General features: G+C 35.9%; 1 protein-coding gene across 2 annotated transcripts in view; it reads left to right on the forward strand.

Annotated features, from left to right (window-relative positions):
• The window catches only part of WWP1 (WW domain containing E3 ubiquitin protein ligase 1), a 117,591-nt gene that overhangs the window by 42,261 nt on the left and 48,909 nt on the right, over positions 1 to 26,421 (forward strand). For both annotated transcript variants that reach the window (XM_032610153.1, XM_032610154.1), the window contains 6 exons: positions 1,364 to 1,502; positions 2,150 to 2,274; positions 11,311 to 11,448; positions 11,546 to 11,612; positions 14,655 to 14,839; positions 22,821 to 23,157. In XM_032610153.1, coding sequence (XP_032466044.1) covers positions 1,364 to 1,502; positions 2,150 to 2,274; positions 11,311 to 11,448; positions 11,546 to 11,612; positions 14,655 to 14,839; positions 22,821 to 23,157 — 991 coding nt within the window. The remainder of the gene's footprint in view (positions 1 to 1,363; positions 1,503 to 2,149; positions 2,275 to 11,310; positions 11,449 to 11,545; positions 11,613 to 14,654; positions 14,840 to 22,820; positions 23,158 to 26,421) is intronic.

Below are 26,421 nucleotides of genomic sequence, written 5' to 3' on the forward strand. Positions count from 1 at the left end.
CAGTAGAATGGAAGCTTACATCAGCTTGTTAATGTTCATATTCTTAACATGGGGTACATGTATGGCATGGAGGGGGCTTTCTCCTTTCTCATCTCAGACCCACAGTGTTCATAGGTAGTTGATTATAGATGTGATCTTGATAAGTTCTTATTACTACTTGATAGTCATTACTTTTCCCTGCAAGTATGTATTCCCCATTTGAATTAGTAGTTGTAAAAATTATTTAAAAATCAAGTGCTTAGCCTAAATTAAGCAAGTCTTTCTCCAAGTCAGGTAAATTCAGTTTAAAATTCACTTTCTGTAAAGGGTTATGATTAACTTCTAGTGACATTTTGATTTTAAAGTTTTTCTTTGAAAAGGCAGATACCTCCTCCTTTTTTTGAAATCAACTTTCTAGGAAAAGCATTTTTAAAAAAATTGCCGAAGTTTATGTAATTTCAGATAGGTAAGTTATGAATTCTACCTGGCAGAGAAGTTGATAGGCAAATTGTATCTGAAGACACTTCCCTTTCTCTTGATGCTTGATGCAGTTCAGTATTAAGTTCAAATGGTTGGCAAGGATGTGGAGAAATCAGAACTCTTATACACTGCTGCTGGGTGTGTAAAATGGTACAGCCACTGTGGAAAATAGCCTGGCATTTATTCAACAGAGTTACCATATGACCTAGCAATTCCACTCCTAGGTATATGCCAAGAAAATGAAAACATACGTTCACACAAAAACTTGTACGTGAATGTTTATAGCAGTATTATACACAGTAGCCCAAAACTGGAAACAACCCAAATGTCTATATCAACTGCTGAGTGGGTAAATAAAAAGTGGTATGCCTATACAGTGGAATATTATTTTTCAATAAAATGAATGAAAATACTGGTACATACTACAACATGGATGAACTTTTGAAAGTATGGTAAGTGAAAGAAGCCAGTCACAAAAGACCATTTCATTTATATGAATTGTCCAGAATAGGCAAATCTATTTGCCTAAATAGGTTAATAATTGCCTAGGGCTGGTGGGGAGGAAGTGGGATGGAATAGGAGGGTGACTGCTTAATGATATGGGGTTTCTTTTGGGGGTAATTAATATGTTTTAAAATTACTTATGGTGATGGTTACACAACTCTGTGAATATATTAAAACTGTTGTGCAGTTTAAATGGGTGAATTATATGCTAAGTGAATTATTTCAATAAAGCTGTTGAAGTCAAATGGTTCTCAGGCATTAACAGTAGCCCTTTTATATTGTTTCTCCATCCTGCCAGTGAAAATAGTTTGAGTTGCATAAGATGCACAATTCCATTTTTATTGATTTATACTACTTTGTGGCTAAATATATTCACTAGTGATTATCATGTTTCTGTTAGTTTCTAGTGCCAAACTAAAAAGAAAAAAGAACTGGTTTGGAACAGCAATATATACAGAAGTAGTCGTAGATGGAGAAAGTAAGAAAACAGCAAAATCCAGTAGTTCTTCTAATCCAAAATGGGATGAACAGCTAACTGTGTAAGTATCTGGTATATAAAGAATGCAAAATTTTTAAAAGAGAGTGTGCTTCTTGGAATGTTTTTCTCTTGGCGGTGTTTTCTGGGTTTTTTTGGTAAGATGACTTCAGAGTAAGGAATGCTATTTTTTACTGTGACTAGACAATTTTAAGTATGAAAATAATTTTGGTTTCTTTGATTTTATTTAGAAATGAAGCGTAATAGTCCTTGTTTTTGCTTTACAAACTAATGTTTTCCATATAGCGATATTTTTTCTTATTGTCTTATAAAAATAAATAGGGTAGAAAATCATTTGGCATTTCTGAAATATAATGTTATAAATTTGTGCATAGTGAAAGTGTTATAACCAATGCAATCAACTATCTTAAATCTTTAGGTATTAGTTCGAGTAGAAATTGTGTTATTTTGAAGTCTTAATAAGACATTTGATGTATTGCTGGTGTTTTGGTTTGTTAATTACAAAAACTTTTAATCTGGGTATTAAAGTCCTAATGTACTTGAAAGTAAATATTTGTTTTTATTTATAATTCAGGTGGTTTACTGTTTCATATAATATTTTTTCCTCAAATAAACTGAATTCATGGCTTTTCAAAATTATTGAAGTAAACCGTACTCTCCTGTATATTTGTTATAATTTTACTCTTACAGAAATGTGACCCCACAGACTACATTGGAATTTCGAGTTTGGAGTCATCACACTTTAAAAGCAGATGCTTTATTAGGAAGAGCAACAATAGATTTGAAACAAGCTCTGTTAATACACAATAGAAAATGTAAGTTTTTTGTTCTAGTCTTTGTTTCTTTAAAAGTTTATTTTAGACACTTTGAAAATATTCTGAAGTCCAAAAGCAAAAAAAGTTTTGTATTTATAAAGGAGGACTTCATTTATTGCCTATGATTGCTTTTATGTTTATAGCATTATATGAAATAGGAAATATTTACCCTGGCATTTCTTTGTCCAACAAATTTATACAAAATAATCCCAGCCATCCATGAGTATACCCGGTTATCAGTGACCATCAGTGATTTATTATATACATAAAGACTTGAAAAAAATGATCATTATCTGAACCTACTCTACTTTGTTTCTCGGCTAATAACAATTTTGTTTGTACAAAATAAATTCTAACTCTTAAATTTTCTTTTTTTATTATCTAACTAGTTCATTTTAGAAAATATGGAGAATATAGAAAATCACAGAGGAATATAAAAATTATCTGTAATTTTTACTATCCAAGGATAACCCTTCCCAATAATTTGGTCTCTCATTCATAGATGTAAATTTTTTTTTCTTCTTTGTATCTACTGGTTTATTCTATTCTTTTTTTCATTTAAAAATACAATATGAGCATTATGTTTCCATCATATTAAATTTTTCTAGTGTGAGGATTCTTAAAGTAGTTTAAGCTTCAGTTATTTGTAAATTCCCTATCATGGTATGCAAAAACTTGGGGATATATACATGTATTTCTGATTCTGAGGAGAGTTCATTGCTTTTATCAAATTCTCAAAATACTGTGTGATCCAAAGAATATTAAAAACTGGACTCATAGTTTATGATTTAACTAATTTATTATTTGCTATTTAGGTTTCTAATAGTTCACTCAAACTAATACCGCTCTAAATCTTTATGTTCATCTTAGTCCTTAGAAGTTTTCTTACTCCTAACAGATGTGCTAGGTTAAGGGTTAAAATGCTGATTTTTAAGATAAGTTAATTTTTTGAAAGTTTTTAACAAAAAAACATTCATGTGTAACTGAAAAATCTGTTTTTGATGTAGTTTTTGGACATAAAGAGTTATGAGTCAAGAAAATGTAGAAGCCATACTAGTTTTTATGTACAGTGATTTTTAAAAAAAAAAAAAAATCTTCTTTTAAGCACTGAAAGTTTAATTCCCTGCTATGTCATGGCTTTTGGTCATTCAGTTCATCTTGGTTACAGAAATAAGTAGTAGGTCTTGTAAGCATACAGTACCTTGCTTGGTCTGATGGTGGCTGGATTTGTACTTTTTTCCGGGCTCTATGACATTATTGGTATAAATATGTCATACTTCAGTTAACCTGTGTTATTTCAGAATTGATTATTTGGTTTCAACTATTTATATGCTATTTCTGCTCTGGATTAAGCTTTTGCATGGGACCTCTTTTCTAGTACAAAAGTTATTTCTCATAATCTCACAACCCAGAGATAATGAGTGCTAATATTTTGATGAATTTTTGTCTACACGTGTATGTGTATAATAATTGAGATCATACTCAGTTTCATGTTCTTCTTAGCTCTCAGTGTTATATCATGTGCATTTCTCTGTGTAATTCAGTGGTATTCTTTGAAAGCTAATTTAGTAGTTTCATAATGTTTTATCACAAACTGTAATTTTTAAACCATGCTCCTACTGTTGCCATTTGGATTGTTTCCAAATCTGTTATATTAGACTGTACTGAACCTTCATAACAAAGATTGTAATATTTATCTGCCAAAGTAATTTTGTAGGAAGGTTGTAATGTCTATATACTTGGAATCGAAACTCTTATAAATTGTATAAACTTAAAGCTATCTCTCATGACTTAATTGAGCAGAATATGCTCAGAGGAAAAACAAAATTTTATAAACATTCGTACATGTCTGAAGTCAGTGGCTTCAGAAATTGTAGTAGCAGCATCTTATACACCTTAGCCAGTCAGTAATTTTTTTTTTCTTTTGAAAATTGAAAAGTGTATTAGTTTTCCAGGGCTGCCATACCAAAATACCACAGACTGGGTCGCCTAAACCAGGAGTCCCCAACCCCTGGGCCATGGACCAGTAGCGGTCCGTGGCCTCTTAGGAACCGGGTCTCACAGCAGGAGGTGAGTGGCGGACGAGCGAACGAAGCTTCATCTGCTGCTCCCCATGGCTCGCATTATTGCCTGGACCCCCTTTTTTGCCATACCCCCACCCCCACCTTCCCAGTCTGTGGAAAAATTGTCTTCCATGAAACTGGTCCCTGGTGCCAAAAAGGTTGGGGACCGCTGGCCTAAACAATAAAAATGTACTTTCTCACAGTTCTGGAAGCTAGAAGTCTGAGATCAAGGTGTTGACAGGGTTGGTTTTTTCAGAAGACTCTCTGCTTGTAGATAGCCATCTTTGCCTTATATCGTCACATTGTCTTCCCTGTGTGTGTGTATATCCATATCCAAATTTCCTGTTCTTAAAACGACACCAGTCATATTGGATTAGGGCCACCGTGATGACCTCATTTTAACTTAATTATCTCTTTAAAGATCATGTTTCCAAATAAAGTCACCTTCTGAGGTACCAGAGGTTAGGACTTAAACATATAGTAAACATATGAATGGGATGGGGTTGGGGGGGACACAATTCAGCCTATAACAAAAGGGAAGTAAATTAATTTCAAAAATTTAAAGCTGTGATAGAATCATAGTGCTTTAAAGGCAGACTTAAATGCCTATGGGCATTAATCCCAGTCACTTATTTCACTGATTACATAAATTAATCTAAGTGAATTGCTCAAGCAAGAAGTAATTGCAGTTTTGACTAGAGCACAGGTTTTCTTATTCTTAATTGCTTAATTTTGAATAGAAGTAATGGGAAGTTAACATGGTTCTAGACAACCTGTAGAATTTATAAACGTACTCATAATTCATGAAATCCTTGGTTGTCTTTGATTCAGCCTCTTGGTTTAGCACTTGAACATGTCTCTCTTCAAATTTATGAGACTAATTTCTTCCTATACTCAGGGCCTTGACATTTTTTTCTCAAAAGTTCATGTTTTTATGTATCCCTTCTCCTGATATATTTGGGGTAAGGGCAGAGGATTAATTCATTTGAATAGGTTTTTTTTTTTCTGAATATATTTACTTTCAACCTTCATGGTATAGTATGAATTGTTACAGTCATCCGTAGCCTTAAATAAAATTCTCAGCTAATCCAATATAAAACCATCTGTATTTTCCCAGTAAAAATCCGACTGCAACTTACTAGGGAAGTTCTTTCACTTCTTCACATTTAAATCCTAGCGAGCCTTCAAGTCCTTAACCTGAATTTGTTTTGTGTAATAAGCCTAGTTGGATGGCATCCAAACCCATGCAATCCTCTGATACTTTGTCTCAGAACTTCTGTGGATTTAAGCCATCATTTGCACCTCAGCCTTTAGTTAGTTATGTGTTGGGATCACTTGAAAACTGTTCTAAATTATGGAAATTATTTCATTGGCTTTGCAGAAATATGTGGTATTTTTAGCTCTTTTTTTTTTATGTCAGTAGCATTAGATACTGATACATGAGGTATATTTCTTTCTCTCAAACCTACTATTTCTTAAATTGCAAAGGAAAAATCCTTCTGTTGTCAAAGAAAAAGCCAAACACTAGTGGTAAGGACATATTTTAATCAGTAATATACTTTGCAATAAGGAAGAGGGTCCAGCTTGATCTGAACTCAGCTTCAGTTTATACAGAGGTAATTGGGCCTTTCAAAGGAAGAATGAAGGAGTAGAAAGAGGGGTGAATGGAAGCTAAGTGGAATTAGGGAAGTGAAAAATTACAAGAGTTGATCAGTGTGAATGCAGTTAGGCCAGCTTTCTCTATTATTGAGAATTTTATTCTCCCACAGAGACTAAGACCGACTAAGATCCATCCTTCCTGATGATTACATTTCAGACAAATAGCTTTCAGGTCCCTGAGTAGGAGACACATATACATCTTAAAGGGACAGAGGAAGGGTCCACCATTATATGCTGTTTTAATAAATGCTTTTAGAAAGGGTGGCCTGTCACAGGTGTTGCCTTGATCAAACAGTAAATTCTTTCAAGGCTGGCTAGGGTCTCCTTGAGTTGTTAGAAGTCTTTTAACTTTGGGGAGAGTAGGGTGGATAAAATCTTTTGTGCTGAGAGTTTGCAGTATTTATGGGCCAAGGTTGAGGCCTAGTGGAGAAGGTGGCTCAGAGGAGCCTGAATTGAATTTGGGCCAGGAGAAAATCTTTGTAATCATATTCATGGATGAACCGTGTAAGAGTAGTGTAGCTAATTCCAGGGTTGAAGTGAATACAGAACTTCATTTTATATTTCAATTTTGAAACTGACAGAGCCACTTTAAACATTCCAGAGAGGAGTCAGATGGCTGCCTTTCAAACACTGGATTACACTGGTTTTTTTTTTATATTTTTAATTTTTTATGATGTTAGTAGCTTTTGTCAACAAAAGTATTTTGAAATCCATTAAAATCACTTCAAATTGAATTATGTCTAAAGTGATTTACAGTGAAAATTATCTCTTTACATTAAATGGTAGGGAAACAGAGCAGAGAAATGTGTCATTTATGATAGAAGACAGAGCATAGTCAAATTTAAGTTTATTAAAGCAGTTTCTTTTAGCCTTATTTACTTAGTCAATACTAGTTATTTGCTTAGTTTACTAAATCTTAAGTTCTCTTTTTAAAATTCACTTAGCATCAGCACAAACTAAGATATTTTAAGCCAATGTTTTGAACAAACAGTTTTTTCATTACTGGTGATAAATGCATTTCTGTTCTTTAGAAAGATTTTTAGGATTGAAATTACTAGGTGAAAGGGAATGAACAGTTTTAAACCTCTAGCTATGCATGGCTGTCTAGTTGCTTTCCTGAAAAGTTACAATAATTTGTACACAAAATGTAGCATCTGAGAGTGCCCATTTAGAAATATATGCCCCACTAATAGATTAAAAAAATGTATATTTTTCTTACCAGAGTATTTCTTTAACTATTAATAGAGTCAGATTTTATTGATCATTCATATTTCATTTGTGATTGTCATGTTCTTTGTACATTTTTTATTGATTTCGTTTCTTCCTCACTGATTTATAAAAGCTCTTAGTTTTTTCTCCCAATCATTTGCCTCTATATTTGTCCCCAGTTTTGATTTAAGAAGTTTAATATTATTTCAGTCATTAAAGTTTATTCATTTTCCATTGTTATTATTCTCAAAGAATCCTTTCCAGTCCTTATATTTAATAGTTATCTATTTTCTTCCACATTTTTTACTTTATTTTTACTTTAATTTCTTTTATAAATTCTGAAATTTATTTTGTTACATGATAGAAGATGGGAACCTAACACATTGACTCATAGTATGATATAATAGAAAGACTTAGGATTCAGAAGACCTGGTTATTCTTGGGATTGTTACTACAGGCTTTTGTAGCCTAATGTACTCGTTCTTTTCTCAAATTCTGTTATACATTCCTATATTATATAATGTATATAATACATTCTGTTATAATACATTCCTACCTTCTGCTATTTCATACATTTGTGTAGTCCCCTCCCACGTTGAAACAGAGATGGTCTGTGTGCCCAATAGAATATGCAGAAGTAATGGTATATGACCTCCAAGACTTGGTCAGTGAAGACATTTCAGCTTTTGCCCTAGTCTCTTAGATTACTCACTCCAGGAAGAAAGTCACCGCTGTGAAGACTCCACAGGTCTGTAGAGGGGCCCAAGTGGAGAGGAACTGAGGCTTCTCAGCAGTCAATCCCAAATTGTCAGCTTTGTGTACGAGCCACCCTTTAGGCAGATTTTCCCACCCCTCCCAAATTCCTGGCCCACAGAAACTGTGAGCAGTATTAAGTGACTATTGTTATTTTAAGTGACTGAATTTTAGGATAATTTGTTACTTAGCAGTAGATAATACTGTGTGCAAGAAAAAAATAGCTTCAGAATGTGACTCTGAGTTAAATCTAATTCTGTAAAATGTCTTGAAGACCAAGATTTTTGAAGATCTGTTGTTTTCTGTGGGGACAGAAAGAGTGTGTGTTTTTGACAAGTCCGTGATGAAAGAATAAATTGTCTAGTCATATATGTAGCTTCCTAGAAACTCAGGTTCAGACTGTTCTTTTCCCCAATTAAAACTAAGGAAGAATGTCCAGGAGGTAGGAAATAATCAGCTACTGCCTGCCTTGTAAGTTTCCTGAGGATGGCTCTATCTTAATAATTTATTTTAAATTTTATTAAGCACCTACCTTCTGTCAGATACTGAGGATACATCACTGAATTAGCTGAATAAGATCTCTGCTCTATTGGAGACTTCAGTTTAGTTGGGGAGATGGACCCTGCTGGCCCCCCCCCCCCCCCCCAATACTGGTGGTAAGTCCATTGAAGGAAATAAGTGGAGTAATGGTAGGGAGGAGGTCTACTTTAGGCTGGTCAGGGTTTATGCTGCTTTCCCAGAGTGCACTATCCGCCACACATTAGGCAATCACATATTGAATGGATGAATATGCCTGAGTTGGCTTGTTTATACTGTAATAGAATAATACCCTCATTTTCCAGCCCCTCCCAACACACACGTAGAGAGAATTATTTATGTGATAAGTCCTCCCAATTTTATGACTCAGAAATGTTATATCCCAATCTTCCATGTTATAATTGTGAAAGGCTAGATGTTATGAACAACCTCCCACTGCAGAACAGTTAGGTCCTGGATAGGATGAGTTTCTGTGGCATTGAGGAGTTTTGCAAAGAGGCAGGGGTGGTCTCCAAGGGCCCCGTTCTTCCTAAAAAAAAAAAAAAAAAAAAAGACAAAGAAAACCTCATAAACTAGAGTTAGTTTAGTGGATGATGCTGATAGCACTTTTGGCTGACAGCCAGCTAGGGGAGCTGAGCTTAGACTCCTGTAGTCTTGACTCTTGGGGTGCCCTCACACCACTGAAAGAATAAGAAACTGACCCCGCCTGTACTAAAGCCCAAAGATTACCCTTAGATTAATATCAGAAAATGAACTCAGCATCAAAGATCACAAATTGTAAGAAGCCACCCATAAGCAGAGGTTGGCAAACATTTTCTGTAAGGGACCAGATGGTAAATATTTAGGCTTTGCAGGTCATATAATCTCTGTTGCACCTATTCGGCTCTTCCATTGTAGTTGGAAAGCAGCCATAGAAAATACGTACATGAATGAGCATGGCTGTGTTCAAATAAAACCTTATTTACAAAAACAGGTAATGGGCCAGATTTGGCCTATGGTCTATAGTTTGCTGGCCCCTGGATTCATTGATATCCAAAGAAGGATGACAAAGAGGAGGTCATGCTTTCATCAAAGTGAAATGCATGACACCAAAGACAAAAAAAAGCAGCTATGGAGAAAAACAGGTCATTTGCAAAGATTTGTAAATCAGGCTTACATAATTAGCAGTAATAGGATAAGATGATGGAAAAATATCTTCAAAGAGTTGAGAGATCATTATCAATACAAAGTCGGCATGTCCAACAAATCTTTCAGGATGAGACTCCAAACATTTACAGATTTTAAAAAAACGAGAGAATTTACCACCAAGAGACCTACTTTAACGTGATTTTGAAAGGCTGTTCTTTTTCTTTTTAATTTTTATTGGAGTATGGTTGATCTATAATGTAGTGTTAGTTTCAGGTGTACAGCAAAGTGAATACATATATCCACTCTTTTTTAGATTCTTTTCCCATATAGGCCATTCTTTAAGAATCTACTCAAAGCCTATTGAGTAAAAGGCTATTCTTTAAGAATCTACTCAAATAGCTAAATATTTTAGGAACAAGAGCTGAACCTCCAAATTCCAGATACTTTAAATAGAGAAAGGTGACAAAAATGAAATAGAATGGTGGTCAATATAGTTTTCTTCAGACATAGATTATTAGAATCTAGATAAAACTGAAATTCATGCTTTTGTAGGGTTGGGATGGTTTTTTTTTGGTACTTTAATATTTCCTCTAGTTTCTCTGTTTTTATTAATGTTGATTTTGTGATGTGGAGTGGAAATGAGGTTTATGGTGGTGAAAATGGTTGGGGTAGGTCTTCTACAAGGTTTTCTTTATTACGTGGTTCTTAAATTTTTTGCAAAGAATTCCTGTCTAATGGTTAGTTGTTACAGATTTTTTTTTTGTCTTATATTTTCTGTACTTGGGTAATTAGTCAATATGTTTGTGCTAGACATTTGGTAAATGGAAAAAAAACCCAAAAAATTTGTTAAATATTGGAGAGACCAAAGTCAAGGACATAATCTAAGAAGAAATATGTTTCATGATTTCAGAAGTGAAGATCAGATTGAAGTAACTGGCCTCATTTTGGATAATAATGGGATCACTAATACTTTTGATATGTATTCTGTGGGATAGGAGAAGTTGAAGCAAAATGACTTGGAGTTTAAGTAAGAATTAGATATCCTAATAATAGGAAGAAATATTTGGCCTTATATGAAAAAGAAATAATAAACTATTACCATTTATTGAGCACTTACTGTGTGTCAGATGTGGTGCTAAGAACTTTCTCTGTGGCTTTGCATTTGGACCTTATGACAGTTCCTTTAGTTTGATGCTTCTGTTATCTCCATTTTGTAATGAGGAAACTGAGGCTTTAAGTAGCTTGACTACTTTGACTACTTACTCAAATACAGCTAGAAGTTCCTGAGCTGGGATTAAGAACCAAACCCCCTGACTCTCCTGCAGAAATTTTGCCTTAACCACAAGTCTTATGTGGTACCTTGGGACAAAGAACAAGTTTAGGCAGTTGCTGAGCTTATTATATAGATAAATTTGTATATTCTCAGAGGTTTATACTGTGCAAAGGGGCAATTAAAGGTGATATTGAAAATATGTGGTAGAGGGAAAGGAGTTATTCAACTAGGTGAGAAAGGAAGTGATTCTGGTGTAGTATAGAAGGGCCCATAGATAAAAACACATAATTCTTTCCACATGTAGCCGTCAAGCACTGAATTAGAGTAATTCTTGATATGTAGTTTTGATTTCTAAAACATATTTTTGTATATAACAAAAGTGTTTAAATTAGGTTTGTTTTTTTTTCCCCCTAGTGGAAAGAGTGAAAGAACAATTAAAACTTGCCTTGGAAACCAAGAATGGTGTTGTGCAAACTGGTGAATTAACAGTTGTGCTTGATGGACTGGTGATTGAGCAAGAAAATAGAACAAACTGCAGCTCATCCCCAACCAGTAAGCTAATAACTTCATGCGTTTTCAAAATTTGAAGGAAAAAAAAACCCAGCAAGAAGTATATAAAAACCTAGTGTCTTTCTTTTTTGTCATTCAGTGGAAATACAGCAAAATGGTGATGCCTTACATGAAAATGGAGACCCTTCGACAAGGACAACCACCAGGTAGAATGTTTCATTTTAGTATTTGTGACAAAGTAATTAACATTTCCCACATATGAAGTTTTTAACCTTAGTTTAGAGTTTGCCATAGAATTTAAAAGCTTGTATCTAAGCATATCATTTGGTTGAATTCTTATCAAAGTAGTTTTTAGAAAAATAACAGCTTTAATGAGATAATATACATATCATAAGAATAACGTGTATATTTCAGTGGTTTTTAGGTTAACAGAGTTGGGTAACCATCACTGCTGTCTAATTTCAGAACATTCTTACCATCTTCAAAAAGAAACTCTGTACACATGAACATTCTCTCTCCATCCCTCTTTCCTCCCAGCTCCTGCAGCCACTAATCTTCTGTCTCAGTGGATTTGCCTGTTCTGGCCATTTCTTGTAAATGGTATCATATAATATGTGATCTTTTGTTACTGGCTTCTTTTACTTAGCATAAGGTTCATCCATGTTGTAGCAAGTGTCAGAACTTCATTCTTTTTTTATTGGAAATGGCTTTTAAAAATCTGTATTTGGGCATATTTTATCAGTAAATAGAGTCAGATAATGTGGGGAAATGGTCATCTTATTGCTGTCTGAATTGGCAGCTTCCTGTAATCACTAGAAGATAGATGGTGCACAGATTGCGGTCTCCCCTCAGAGATCATCCTGCCATCTCTGTGATTCCCATATGTTCACATTTGATGACAGTTAATAGAGACTTCCTGTTTGAAATAATCTGTATTAGAATAAAAGCATGTAATAGCTCAAATATAGTGGAATGAACACCTGAAAATATGAAAATATATTGCTGTGAAATTGACTTGTTGCATTTGAAAAAGCATGCCAGTATATGACAAAGTGTGGCTTTCATTAATCTACAGTTACTAATATTACTCCTAAATTGCCATTAAATGATTTTCATAGAGCACTTGAACAGATCAGTATGTCTTCTGAATATATATTTGGCTTAAATTTATTTAGTATCCGCATTATAATTTACACTGAGAAAATTCAGGACTGAAAGGGTACAACAGGTAGATTAAAATGCATTAGCGTGTGTGCATGTATATATATGCATATATATATCTGTTCTTAATAATTTTTGAAATATAATTTTAGATGGATAAAGGAGCTTGAATCACTACCAAGCTAAAACCTAATATTGTTTATTGTATAGTAACACATTTTGAATCAAAGATTAGTTCTACAAGCACCAGGAGAACTTGAGTTGGGTTCTTTTACTTGGACTGCCAGATCACTGATCCTTGCTGGGTGTCTTGGGAGGGGTGTACAAATCAAAATCACTTGGGAAATTTTTCAAAACTTTACCTGCCTGAAGTTCCTCAACACATTTCATTCCAAATATATAGGTGACAAGGGAAAGTATCGTTTATCGTCCAGATACTTACTGAGTGCCTGTTTGGTGCCAGACACTAGTCCAGGCACTAAGGATACAGTCCTGTTCCTGTGAAATTTTCATTCTGGTGGGATAGAGGTAGTTAGTAAACAAGTGAAGAAATAAATTAGCTAATTGGAGATAGCAATAAGAACTATGACGTCATTGAAACACAGGACAGGGTGACAGGAATGTAAAGGAGCCTGTTTTAAAGAGAAATGTCAGGGGATCATCTCTGAGGAAGTGCCATTCGAACTAAAATTAAAAGGCCAAAAATGTACCATCCATGGAGAGATTTCAGGGAAGAGCATTCCAGACAGAGGAAATAACAGGTAAAAAGACCCTATTTCTAGTTAATTTATGCTCTGCAGACTCTTATAACTCTAGAATATATTTAACCTTTCTTTGATAATCTTCTAAGTCATTATAATTTTACTCCCTGTGTCTAATAATTTATAATAAACATTTGAAGACTTTTCAGCATGATTTTCATATAAAATTAATTTATTAATATGTCTCCTGCAAGGTGGACAAGGAAGAACTTGGAGAGAAATAGATCAGAGAGATAGATGGGGTGGGACAACTGAGATGTGATCTGATTTATATTTTTTTAAAAATTAAGGCTGCTCTCTGGAGAAGAGATATAGGGTGACCTGTGTATATGGAAAAGCTCTCTTGGTCACTTACATGGTATCGCCTAACTCCCTGCCAAAGTGTTTGATTTTGTAGTTGTAAATATATTTATTTATTTATTGCAGTATGAATGCACTGTAAATTCTTCTAACTCTGGGATATAATATTTCGCCTTTTCTGATCATCACGTACTCATTATTTTAGTGCTAGTACATAATAACTTGTGATCAATTTTTTAAGAATTTTTTGGTCTTTCAGTATTCAATAAAGTTCCAATAAACAGTTTGGAATTGATTTTTATAAGTTTCATGACCTTTTTGAAAATACTTTCAGAGCATTTTAAAATAAATATTAATATTCTTAAGACCATTTAAGTCTATTTAAGACTATTTAAAATGTACAAATTGAACATTGGTTTGAGGGACTGAATTCATTTTGACAGTATATTTGTATATCTCAATATATTGATACATTTATCTTACAGTGTGGGTACACTTAGAACTGAAAGTAATTTAAACTTTAATATAGCAAAGTATGTAATAAAATGTAAAAAATAACCTGTTAAAAAAGTAATCAGGGTATCTTTTGTTCATTACCCTTTATACCTATCATTTTGCTTCCATGTTAAGAACTTGGTAAATATTTCTTATGAAACTTCTGATGAAAAGTTATTTAATTGTGGACTTCCCTGGTGGCACAGTGGTTGGGAGTCCGCCTGCCAATGCAGGGGACACAGGTTTGAGCTCTGGTCCAGGAAGATCCCACGTGCCGCAGAGCAACTAAGCCCGTGCGCCACAACTACTGAAGCCTCTGTGCCTAGAGCCTGTGCTCCGCAACAAGAGAAGCCACTGCAGTGAGGGGCCCATGCACTGCAACGAAGAGTAACCCCCGCTCACCGCAACTAGAGAAAGCCCACACGCAGCAATGAAAACCCAGCGTGGCCAAAAATAAATAAATAGATAAGTTATTTAATTGTACTTAATTCATTGAAGTAAGGCTTTTTTTCTTTTTTTTTTTTTTTATAGGTTGGCTGCTGAAGGTACTAATGGAGTAGATAATCACGTACCTACAAACACTGTAGTACAAAACTCATGCTGTTCATATGTAATTAATGGAGACAACACACCTTCATCTCCATCTCAGGTTGCTGCCAGACCCCAAAACACACCAGCTCCAAAACCACTCACATCTGAGCCTGCCAATGACACTGGTAAGCATGGCTGCTTATGACACATTGTTTAAATGAAAAGTAAATTAAATTTTATTATCTATACCTGTACTTTTCTTACCGTACAATCTTTCTTAATCTTCAGTTTTATAAAAGGAACGTGAAGATTGCAATACCTGAAATTTTTTCTAGTAATTTGAATTTTTCTAGATTATTTAGGAAGATATTCCAAAAATGTATTAGTTTAGAAATAACCACACATTTCACTAAGCAAGTACTTACTTGATAGCTAGATTCTTAGGCTGTATGCTACAAAAATACTATTTAATTCATAATATAGAATATATTTCTAAAAGAATTTGAGGGAATTCATTGATTTGTTAGTAATGAATGGTTCCTTTAACCTTTTACCATACAAATATTTACTTCTTGGCACGTAACTTAGTAGTAAAATGTACTGTGAGCTGATGTAACTCTTCAAAAGTTTTATATTTTCCAAGAGTAACTGTTATTCAATTATAGAAGGACTGCCTAAGGAAGATTTTTTTCTATAATCCTGTCTTTCAATGGATCCAGCTGTAATATTCATAAATCATTTTTTGTTTGATCTTTATAAATTAACTCAGATGAATTTCTTTCTTTTTTCTTTTGCGATGCTCGGGCCTCTCACTGTTGTGGCCTCCCCCGCAGCGGAGCACAGGCTCCGGACGCGCAGGCTCCGCGGCCATGCCTCACGGGCCCAGCCGCTCCGCGGCATGTGGGACCCTCCCGGACCGGGGCACAAACCCATGTCCCCTGCATGGCAGGCGGACTCTCAACCACTGCACCACCAGGGAAGCCCCAGATGAATTTCTTGAAACTCAAATCTTAGGACTTGCTTCAGATTACTAGCATATGTCTTGGGGCTAGAGTTGGACTCCTATTCTTTTCATTCCAGAGCCTATATTCTTTCCTTCATCTATTTATGGGAAAGTATTAAAAAGTAGAAACATGTAAGGAAGTAATTTAGTAATTAAATGAAAATAGATGGGTTTATAGATAAGACTGTTGTATATTTATACCCAAGATTGGGGGGATATTTACCATGCATTTGGTGAGTTTTTTGTAAACGTAGGAACTGACATGAATGTTTTTTTGAAAATTTGATTTGTTTATTAATGCTGCCCTTTTTTAAAAAAGATAGACTTAAAGATCCTAAGTACCCACAATAAGTAGACTTATTAGTCATTAATTTAAGGTGTCTGGAAAATGCAGAGAACATAAACACAGATAAACAGGGTGAAATTAGTGAGCAGAATGCATTTATTTTCTGATTCTGGTATCCTTTATGGTAAGAACATTTGCCTCAGATTTATTAGCAAAAGGGAAAAGGAAACATTTTAGATTATTCAGGATTGTCTCTAAATTAAGAACAGACCAGTTAAAATAGCTCCTATTGGGAATTTCTGGGCGGTCCAGTGGTTAGGATTCGGCGCTCTCACTGCCGGGGCCCTATTTGATCCCTGGTCGGGGAACTAAGATCCCACAAGCCTTGCGGCCAAGAAAAACCCAAAAGCAAACAAAAAAAACAGCTCCTATTCCTGATATTCCATCTTTTTTTTTTCTTTTCTTTTCTGTGGTACACGGGCCTCTCACTGTTGTGGCCTCTCCCGTTGCGGAGCACAGGCTCCGGACGTGCAGGCTTAGCGGCTGTGGCTCACGGGCCCAGCCGCTCCGCGGCATGTGGGATCTTCCCGGACCGGGGCACGAACCCGTGTCCCCTGCATCGGCAGGTGGACTCTCAACCACTGCACCACCAGGGAAGCCCCTGATATTCCATCTTTTATAAATCTGTATGAAAAGGTACCATAATATGACCAACATCCTCACTAATTCCAAGAGAGTAAATACAATAGTGAGTTTCCTAGAACTTTGACTTATATTATCTCTCCTAAATTAAATTTACAGTTTTAAAAAATAGTCTGGGAAAAGCACCTATGGGAAGGACAAATAATTTATTTTTTTTAAATATCACACATAGAAAAATGGCTTATCTGAGTACCAGAGTTCTTAACAATGAAACATAAGTCCATTGCTTTTGGCCTATGGATTTTTAGGTTATCAAATAATTACCCATACCAAAAACCACACATACACAAAAACTAGTTATCTACCCATAAATAAATTTACATTATAAGCATTGTAGCTTCCTTGAGAACACTCCAAAGAGTTGTAAAAAATAAAAATAATACCCTTATGTGACCAGGCTTGATTTGTTATATGGGATTATCATTGGATTCAGAATGGTAGATCCAATTCCATTATTTCTGGAAGTAATTAGATAGCAGTGCCAATTCTTGATTAAGTCTACTCTTTATTCATGAGAAGTATAAGAATGTTGAATGCTCATTTCAGAAAGGCTTATGGAACCATTCTGTTTCATTCTTGTCATCACCTTCCATTTAAAGTATATGGAATTTGGGGATTTATCTCTTCATTCTAAAATATTTAGCTGCTAGAGTAGATTGGCCAAAGTATCCATTGACCACTACATAGTTGCATGTTTCAGCTTTCAGGCTTATTCAGATGTTGATGCAAAAAAGAGAAGGACTTACTGAGTTCCCCCTCATTGTAGAATCTCTTATTTATATTCTACAGCTTGTTAAATACTTTGTAGACTGTTTCTGTTGGGAACAGATTCACTTTCCACATTCTCCTCTTATTTATCCTTGCCTGAAATTTCAAAGTGAAAGTAAAACACACACATGGGCAACTAGAAATGAAGGCTCCATTGTAAATAATTCCCAAGACATTCACAATAATTACAAGGAAACCTAAGACAATCAGAGTAACAGCTAATATTTGTGCTACACATGTTCTAAACACTATATGTTCATTGACTGATTTAACTCTCACAATAACTCTTCAAAATAAGTACTAGTATTTTTCTTGTGAAGGAACTGAGGCACAAAGAGATCCCAGCTAGTAGAGGAGTTGTAATTGACATCCACCTCTTAGGCTCTCACCTCTCTGCTTTCCTGTTCATTTAGATGTGTGTGATTTTTATAGTGTCTCATAGTTATGATGTTCATCTTTTATACCATGATAAGCTTCAAATAATATTCCCCCAGCCAACTTAGTGATTGTGTTTGCATGTTCTTTTTGTTGTTGGTGACATCTGACCAAACAATCCACCTGTCATCATTCCATTGGCTGGTTTACAAAGACTTCTGGAACCTACTCTGTTGGTAGCAGTCACTTAACCAATGTCATCTGTATGATCTGTCATCCCTTAGTAGGATGATGAATTCAGGTATCTTTTCAAGGGGTAGTCTGCTTTAAGGTGTTGGTGTAAAAATAGGTTTTTTTTCCTAATCAGGAACTTTAAAAATCAGTTTTCACTGTTGGAGTGCTGATGGGGTGGAAGTGTGCATATTCTGTGTATAACACATTACACGTTTTTAATCCATTACTTGTGATCCCCAAATCCTAAAATCTTTTTTTTTTTGGCTGTGTTGTGTCTTTGTTGCTCTGTGGGGACTTTCTCTAGTTGTGGCGAGTGGGGGCTACTCTGTTGCAGAGTGCAGGCTTCTCACTGCAGTGGATTCTCTTGTTGCAGAGCACAGGCTCTAGGTGCACGGACTTCAGTAGTTGCAGCATGCAGGCTCAGTAGTTGCAACACACGGGCTCTAGAGCGCAGGCTCAGTAGTTGTGGCCCATGGGCTTAGTTGCTCCGCGGCCTGTGGGATCTTCCTGGATCAGGGATCGAACCTGTGTCCCCTGCATTGGCAGGTGGATTCTTAACCACTGCACCACCAGGGAAGACCCCCCCAAACCCTAAAATTTTTAAAACCAGAAGTTTTTTTGGTAAACTCATTTGATGGCAAAATGACTGGAACTGACTTGAAGGTATTTATAATTTTTTGTGCTTAGTGTGAGTATCCTTTTGTTTTGCTACAGAAGTAATACTGTGTTTAATTAGTGTGTAGGCCCCAATCTGACTTGGTATTAGTGTAATAGACAATATATGTGCCATACTATCTTTCTGAATTCTGAAGTTATGAATTCTGGAAGTCACTTGGTCCCAAGAGTTTCAGATAAGGGATTGTGGGCCTGGAGCTGAATACAAATTATTTCTTTTCATCAAAGACAGTATTGTACATGAGGGCTTTTGGAGGGGAGGGCATTTTCCCCTCACCCCCAACCTGTTCTTTTGAGTCTTAAGAGGACCCATTTGATCAGCTTAGTTGGTAAATATTGGTAGTTATTTTAAGCTAAAATGGGAGGCAGTCATGACTGAAGAGATTAGATTTGGCCTCTAACAGGACTGGGTTCCAGTCCCACCTCTGCCACTTAATGTTTTAACCATGTGACCTTGGACAAATTTAACATCCTCAAAATTTAGGTTCTCCATTTATAAAAAGAGACTAATACTCAATAATACCATATAGGATTGTTTCAAAGGTTAAATGAGGTCAATTTAAAACATCTACCATAGTCCTAGGACAGTGGTATTTAAGAAAATATTATTTTCTTCTTTACTTTTTCTCCCTGCCCCTAGCTTCTAGTGGAAATGACTTTTTCTAATGTATAATTACTGTTGTATTAATTAAGTAGAGCTCAGTTTGGTAAGTTTCAGGCAGAAATAACTGATTTCACAAGTTTATTAGACTTTTGCTTTTAGTTTTTTATTTATTTTTGCGGTACATGGGCCTCTCACTAATGTGGCCTCTCCCGTTGCGGAGCACAGGCTCCGGATGCGCAGGCTCAGCGGCCATGGCTCACGGGCCCAGCCGCTCCGCGGCATGTGGGATCTTCCCGGACCAGGGCACGAACCCGTGTCCCCTGCATCGGCAGGTGAACTCTCAACCACTGCGCCACCAATTGGAAGCCCAATTTCCTTATATTGAGCCATCTTTTAATTTATTCAGTTTCAGTTTTAGGGTTATATTACCCTTGCAGAATAAATTAAGGAACTCCTTTTTTCTTTTTCTCCACCAATGTACTATCACACTTCAGACAACACGGGGGTAATCTGTTCATTGAAGGCTTCAAAAAACTAACTGAGCCTGGTGCCTTTTGGAAGGATAGTATTAGATCTTTCATCACCTTTTCCATTTCTACTCTCATCTTTTCAATTTTTCTTTCTCTTGAGTGAGTTTAGTTAATATAGTTTAGACTTGTTGATATAAAGTTGTACATGGTATTCCAAACTGTATTTTTCTTTATAAAATTTGGAAACATTTATTTCATGGTTTCTCCAACTTTTCTGGTAAGAATTCATCTGAAGCATTTGTTAAAAATACAGATTCCCAGACCCTTCCCTAGAGATTTCCCCTAGAGATTCAGTAATTCTAGAATGGAAATTGAGACCTATACTTTTTATAAGATCCCAACTGATTCTGATCAGGTAAGTTAGGAAATTCTGATCTATTATATTGTTCCTTTAATTCCTTTCCTTCTACCATTTTCCCCTAGCTCTGGAATTGAATGCTAAGCTCATTTATTGCTATTTGTTCTTATATCCTTGGATACTTCTTTTGCCATGTCAAATATTTGATACAAATATTTTCATTGCCCTTAGTTTCCCTAAAGTTTGTGATTTCATTATTATTTTTTTCTTTAACTTAATAATTAGTTTTCTTTTTAATCTTTTAAGCAAAATTGATTGTGGGTGGGGGAGAACTGTCATTTTTATGGACATATAAGCATCAATTTTCTCACCAGTAAAATGGGAATAATGCTGGTATCTGCCGCATAGCATTGTTCTGTTAAATAAGATAATCCTTAAAAAAATGTTTAACAAACTCTGCCAGACTTTTAGTAAACATTTCAATAAGTTGTATTTTGTTTTGTTTCTAGTTTTATTGAATTATAGTCAGAATGTCACCTTCTGATTATAGAATTGGGATTTTCCTTTGGTCCCTTACATGTCATTTTTTTCTAAGAATTCTTAGATTGTTTGGATGGAATATATATATAATGGAAACTCAAAACTACCTCTCTAACCCTGTAATTTAGAACAGGTGTATTGACTGTGTTATTAAATCCTTCATATACTTAATATTTCTACTAATGCTCTTTTTATCTGCCTAGTTTTGACAGAGGTATGTTCACTTCTTTCTCTGTGATTTGTCTTTATTTAACATTTATTGTTTTAGTATGCCAGGCATGTTGTAACTGTTGAAAATACAAAAGTGAACAAGTCTGACAGTGTTTGCATTCTGAACTCAATGAAAAAGAAATAAAAACAAATAAAATATTTCAGAATGTGAGAAAACAGTCTAATATGTAGCCTGGAGGGACAGTGGGGCAGGTTCAGCATTAAGTAAGATACCCCAGCACTGCCTTTCTGAAGGAGCGGTTGAGTCTGGACTCTGCGTGATAAGAAGCAGCCAGTCAGGAGCTATTCTGAGACGGTGGGAACAGCAAGTGCACATCCCTGAGTGGGAGGGAGTTTGTTCTATTCAAGGAACAGAAAGGAGACCATTTTGAGAAGTCAGGTGTACCTGTGGAGTAGACTGTGTAGAGTCTTTGTCATGAGCTGTGGTAAAGAGTTTGGAATTTATTCTGGTTGTAATGGGTATGTTTAATTAGGGCGTGAAAACATCTGTGTATGCTTTTATAAGATTATTTTGGCTGCTATTTGGAGAATGGATTGGAGTTGGACCGGAGAGGAAGCAGGCAGACCAATTAGGACGCTATTGCAGTAGAGTAAACAAGAAACGGTGGACAGGGGTAGTGGTGTAGACGGAGAGAAGAGCTGAGAGCACTTGCAGTTGAATTGTTGTAGGAGAGAAGTTTTTGCCTTGAACAACTGAAAGGTGCTATTTAATAATTAATTTTATTCCTCTGTTTTTAACAGTTTGTGTAGCATGTGCTATGTTTTAGTAAGCCTAAGAGTTTATGATTCTTTCTTATTGGACTGGATTGTCTTTTGTCAAATATTCCTCTTTTCCCATTTAGTGTTATTTTGCTTTGAAAATACTATTGCTAATCTTTTCTTTTTTTGGAAATTATTTTCTGCATTGTTGAAGAGTGAAAATTAAATGAGTAAATTCACTTTGACTATCATATATCAATTCTGAACATCATGTAAGAGACCCAGAATTTAGTCTCTCTGCACATTCTCTTTTCTTTTCTTCATGTTATCTAACAGTGTTGAGTACCGGTAGCACTATAAACATTTTATTTTTTATATTTTGTTATTGATTTTTTTTCTCCCAAAGCTACTCTCCCCTGTAGTTGGTACAGAACTTCATTGGTTCTGTTGTTTTTTTTGCTTACTGTTTGATTCCTTTAATAGTACTTGTTTCTGTCCTTCCCACTATTTAAATCTCTTTCTTTAAAAATCCACCTGAACGTTCCACTACTCTTAATTATGTCTCTCTTTTCTGTTTCAGTTAAAACTTTGATGTGTGATTTTCTAATAGATTTTGTTCAATAATTTATTCTCTTTCCAGTTTTAATTTGACTCACTTTTATAGTGACACGTAGTTGAAATGGATGAATCACATTTAAAATGAAAATAAAGAAAATTATATCACTGTATCCCAGTGCTGGGTTATTTCTTTAGCAAGTGTAGAACGAGTTCCTGGATCTTTTTGTAGTCCCCTGTAGTACTTTCTTAAGAATTAATGCCACTTTATATTTGGCAGGAGTTCTTTTGATATTAGCTGCATTTGCATAGGAAAGGGAGCTTGAATGGGGTCATTTTAAGGTTTTTATATAACCCATGCAGATATTCAGAATTGATTCTTTGGAGGAAAAACGTTTGTTCATGTTGTTTTCTCTTTCTCTAAGTTAGAGTTATTGGTATATACATATACATATATATATATATATATATATATATAGTCTTAAGTTTTATTATTTAAACGTTCATCTCTAAAATGTGAACAACAAAAATTATTGTCTGTCTTATTTCTGTCCGTACCTGATATGTTGCTCAGTATAAATTAGGCTCTGAATAAATGTAATTGATGAGTTAACTGGTTGCTTTGTCATTCCTTGATAGATCATCTTACTAATTTTCCCCTTTCAGTTAATGGAGAATCATCCTCATCTGCACCAACTGATAATGCTTCCACCGCGGGTTCTGCAATAGTATCTGGAGAAACCGCCTTGTCTTCAAATTGCACTAGTACTACTGTCGAAGATCCTCCAGTTCAAGAAATACTGACCTCCTCAGAAAACAATGAATGTATTCTTTCTAACAGTGCAGCATTTGGGTCTGAAGCTAGAAGTACATTAGATCCTTCTACCTCCAGTTCTGGAAGTAGCTCTGCCTTCGAAGCAGCCAAATTAAGACAGCCAGATGTCTGTGTGGAACCTGTCCGGCAGCAGTCTGGAAATGCCAACACAGAAACTCTGCCATCAGGGTATGTTAAATTAATGATTGATTGTCTCTGCCTCCAAGAAGCTTGTTTAGTGGCTCAGGTTTTTAAACATACATACAATACAGTTTGAGAATGCTGTGATGAAAGTACGGTGTATACAGTGCTGTCCTGCACAGCTTACAGCAGTTAGAATTTCTACTCTCTAGCTGTGGAAACTGCACCTCTAGAGGTCTCTACCTCATTGCCATCATTTGCTCATCACAGTCACTGTGTCCATACCCTTTCTTACTTTCTGAACTGTTTTTTTCTCAGTGCTCTTTACTGGCTCATCTGATTTTGCCTACTGCCTAATCGTGGTTTCAGCCTTTGGTCTTCTCCTGAATGTGCTGCCTCTGTTGAATCTTATACTCTCCCATCATTTTAACTATTAAATCTATATATCCAGACCAGAGCTTTCTCTGAGCTTATTTTTATCTACTTACTGGAAATCTCCACTGCTTCCTGCAAGCATTTTTGGCCATACAGTATCTTCCCTTTCCTCTCAAAAATCTCTCATTTTCCCTTTGTCTTCTGTCTTTGGCAACTTAGTCATTTATCTTAGTCTCATGTGTCTACCATTATGACACTGATATATAAGAAGCTCTTCTTACTGTCAAGAACCTCATGATCTGATGGGGGTTAAAGATAAATAAATAATCATTGTCTATACAGTTCAATTAAAGCTAAGCTAGAGGTGTAAGTTTAGGGTGCTGTGGGAGGGAACATATTTAGAGGGAAGTTAGTGGGGAGTAACCTGCTATACTGAGATAAAGAGTACTTTCTGGAAGAGGTGACCCTTGAGTGGATTTCTGAAAGAGGCGTAGGAGTTAGCACAGCAATAATGGAGGCACAAGTGGTGAAAGGTTTCATTCTCAGTGGAGCTAACTGCACATTCGGATTTCTAACATCCATAACCGAGTAAACTGAACTCAGGAAATGGTATTTTGTTACAGCTTGAGTTGAGCATTGGAGGAAGCAAGCTATGTAGTACTGAAGAATAAACAGTCCTCTGAAGAATTTTGTATACCTGCTAAAAGTTTGGGAGTTTTTTTCCTGAAAACCATGAATAAACATTAAAGAATTTTAAGCAGGGGAGTGCCACAGTCATATTTGCATTTTAGTAAAATTATTCTAGGAGTGGTATAGACAGATTAGGAGTCAAGGGACAAGCTAGAATAGCAGCTAGGCTGTTTCATACATGAGAGAAGTGGGCACATTCCTGTTTAAAGTGGTAAGTACATAAACTTAATTCTGTGCGGCCAAGTACATGCTTCAGCATGCCTGTAGCCACCGTATGTGATCTTTGCATTAGGAGAATTTTGTAGGGATCTAGATGAGTGATTTTCAGATTGCAAGTTGCAGCCTGTTAATAGATTGTGACCAGCATTTGAAAACATAATAAAGTAGGTCAACATGGACTAGGATAGAAAACTGAAGTGTGTTAGGTAAACATTGTTTTGGGAGTTTGTTTTTCTGATGTATGCTTGTGTGTGTAAAATCTGTAGGTAAATAGCAGTCTAGGGTGAACAGAGGCATTTATGTAAAGTGTATTCTTACTCTGTGAGCTGTTATCTAGAAGGTTGAGATGCTACTAATCCAGGTGAGAAGTAAAAACAGCCTGCACTAAGGTAGATGCTAGTCTCCTGGGGCGACGTTATGATGGGTGTGGTAATTAGCTGTGGGAGGTAGAGTCGGAGGCTGGAGGCAAGGGTGACCCCTCTGGCTTATGCAGCACTTGGCTTGTGTGACCATTTGAGCCAGCAGTTTCCAATCCACGTCATCCTCCCTCTTTCCGTAACAATCTTCTTAGTTCCCGTGTGTCCGCTCTTGGGTAACTTGCGTGGCTAACTACACAGTACAGCCGTAGGTGCTAGAATCACGAGTGTTCTGAAGGAAGCGTATTCCAGCCCGTGAGTGTTATGCCAAGCGCCGTCTTGCCTAGAGCCCTTTCTTTGCTTGTGCTCTGACTGTTGTGCGGAGTGTTATTCCTCAGATATCTGCGTGTCTCTGCTCAAATGTTACCTTGCTCCAGAGGCCTTTCCAGATTCCCTCTCTCCAAATCAGGTCCCTCTGAACCCCATCCCCTGCCTTATTTTTCCCAACCTTCTGTTATGAAAATTTACAAACACGCAGAAAAATTTAAAGAATTTTACAGTGAACACCCATATATCTCTATCTACCACTAGGTTCCGTAGTTGACATTTTACTCTGCTTGCTTTATTACACATCTCTTCATCTCTCCATTTGTCTAAAGTTTAAATATAATTTCCTGATAACTAAGTTGCAGATACCAGTACATTTTGCCCCTCAAAACTTCGGCTTGCATATCGTTAACTAGAATTCAATATTTGCTTAAAGATTTTTTGGTAAAGTTTACATAGAAGGAAATGCATGAGTCTTAAATGTGCCATTTTGATGAGTTTTGACAAATGCTCATTTGTCACACCTTTATTAAGATTAGAGTATTATCATCACCTCAGAAAGTTCTCTCAAGCTTTCAGTCAATCCGTGTCCCTACTTGGAGGGGGGGCAGCCACTGTTCCTCCTTAAGAGCTTTTTTCCACAGTAGATTATAGATTAGTTTTCCCTGTTGTAGAACATAACATAAATAGAATCAGTATGTACTCTTTTGACTAGGGTTCTTTTAATCAGCATGATGTTATATGTATTACTTTTCTTTATAACACTTAAATCACCATGAGACATATATTTGTGCGTTTTTGTCAGTTTTCTCTCCACTAGACTGAAAAGGGGGCTTTATTTTGTCCATTTCTGCATTCCTCGTGCCTAAAACTATGCCTGCCATGTAGCAGGTAGTCAATAAATATTTATAAGTGAATTAGAGCTAGATTAAATGATTTTGAGTGAGTGAGCAATTGGGCAAAAGCCCTGGCTTGTAAATCATTCGGAGGAAATGGTAACAAAGTCAAAAGCTACTGAAAATTCAAGTAAGGTAACTGAAAGGCACCCATTGAATTTAACAACAAAGAGATTACTTATTGTTGATCTCTGACAGAATGATTTCTGGGAAATAGAGCGGTATTCAGACTGCTGTGTGATAGAGTGAATGGAAGGGATGGAAGTGTGATAGAAAACTCTTTGAAAGATTGAGAACTAATGCATAAAACTTTTTCCCTGTGAACACACAGGGAGAGATGAGTGTTTGGTAGAAGTGAGCAAGAAAAGATACAGTATTGAGGAGTAGATTTTTGTTTTAAAAAATGGCAGTGACCTAAGGGTGGTCAGTTGCTGATGGGCAGGAGCCAG

Source organism: Phocoena sinus, chromosome 17 (assembly GCF_008692025.1).
Source record: "Phocoena sinus isolate mPhoSin1 chromosome 17, mPhoSin1.pri, whole genome shotgun sequence".
In the NCBI taxonomy this organism is placed as follows: Eukaryota; Metazoa; Chordata; class Mammalia; order Artiodactyla; family Phocoenidae; genus Phocoena; species Phocoena sinus.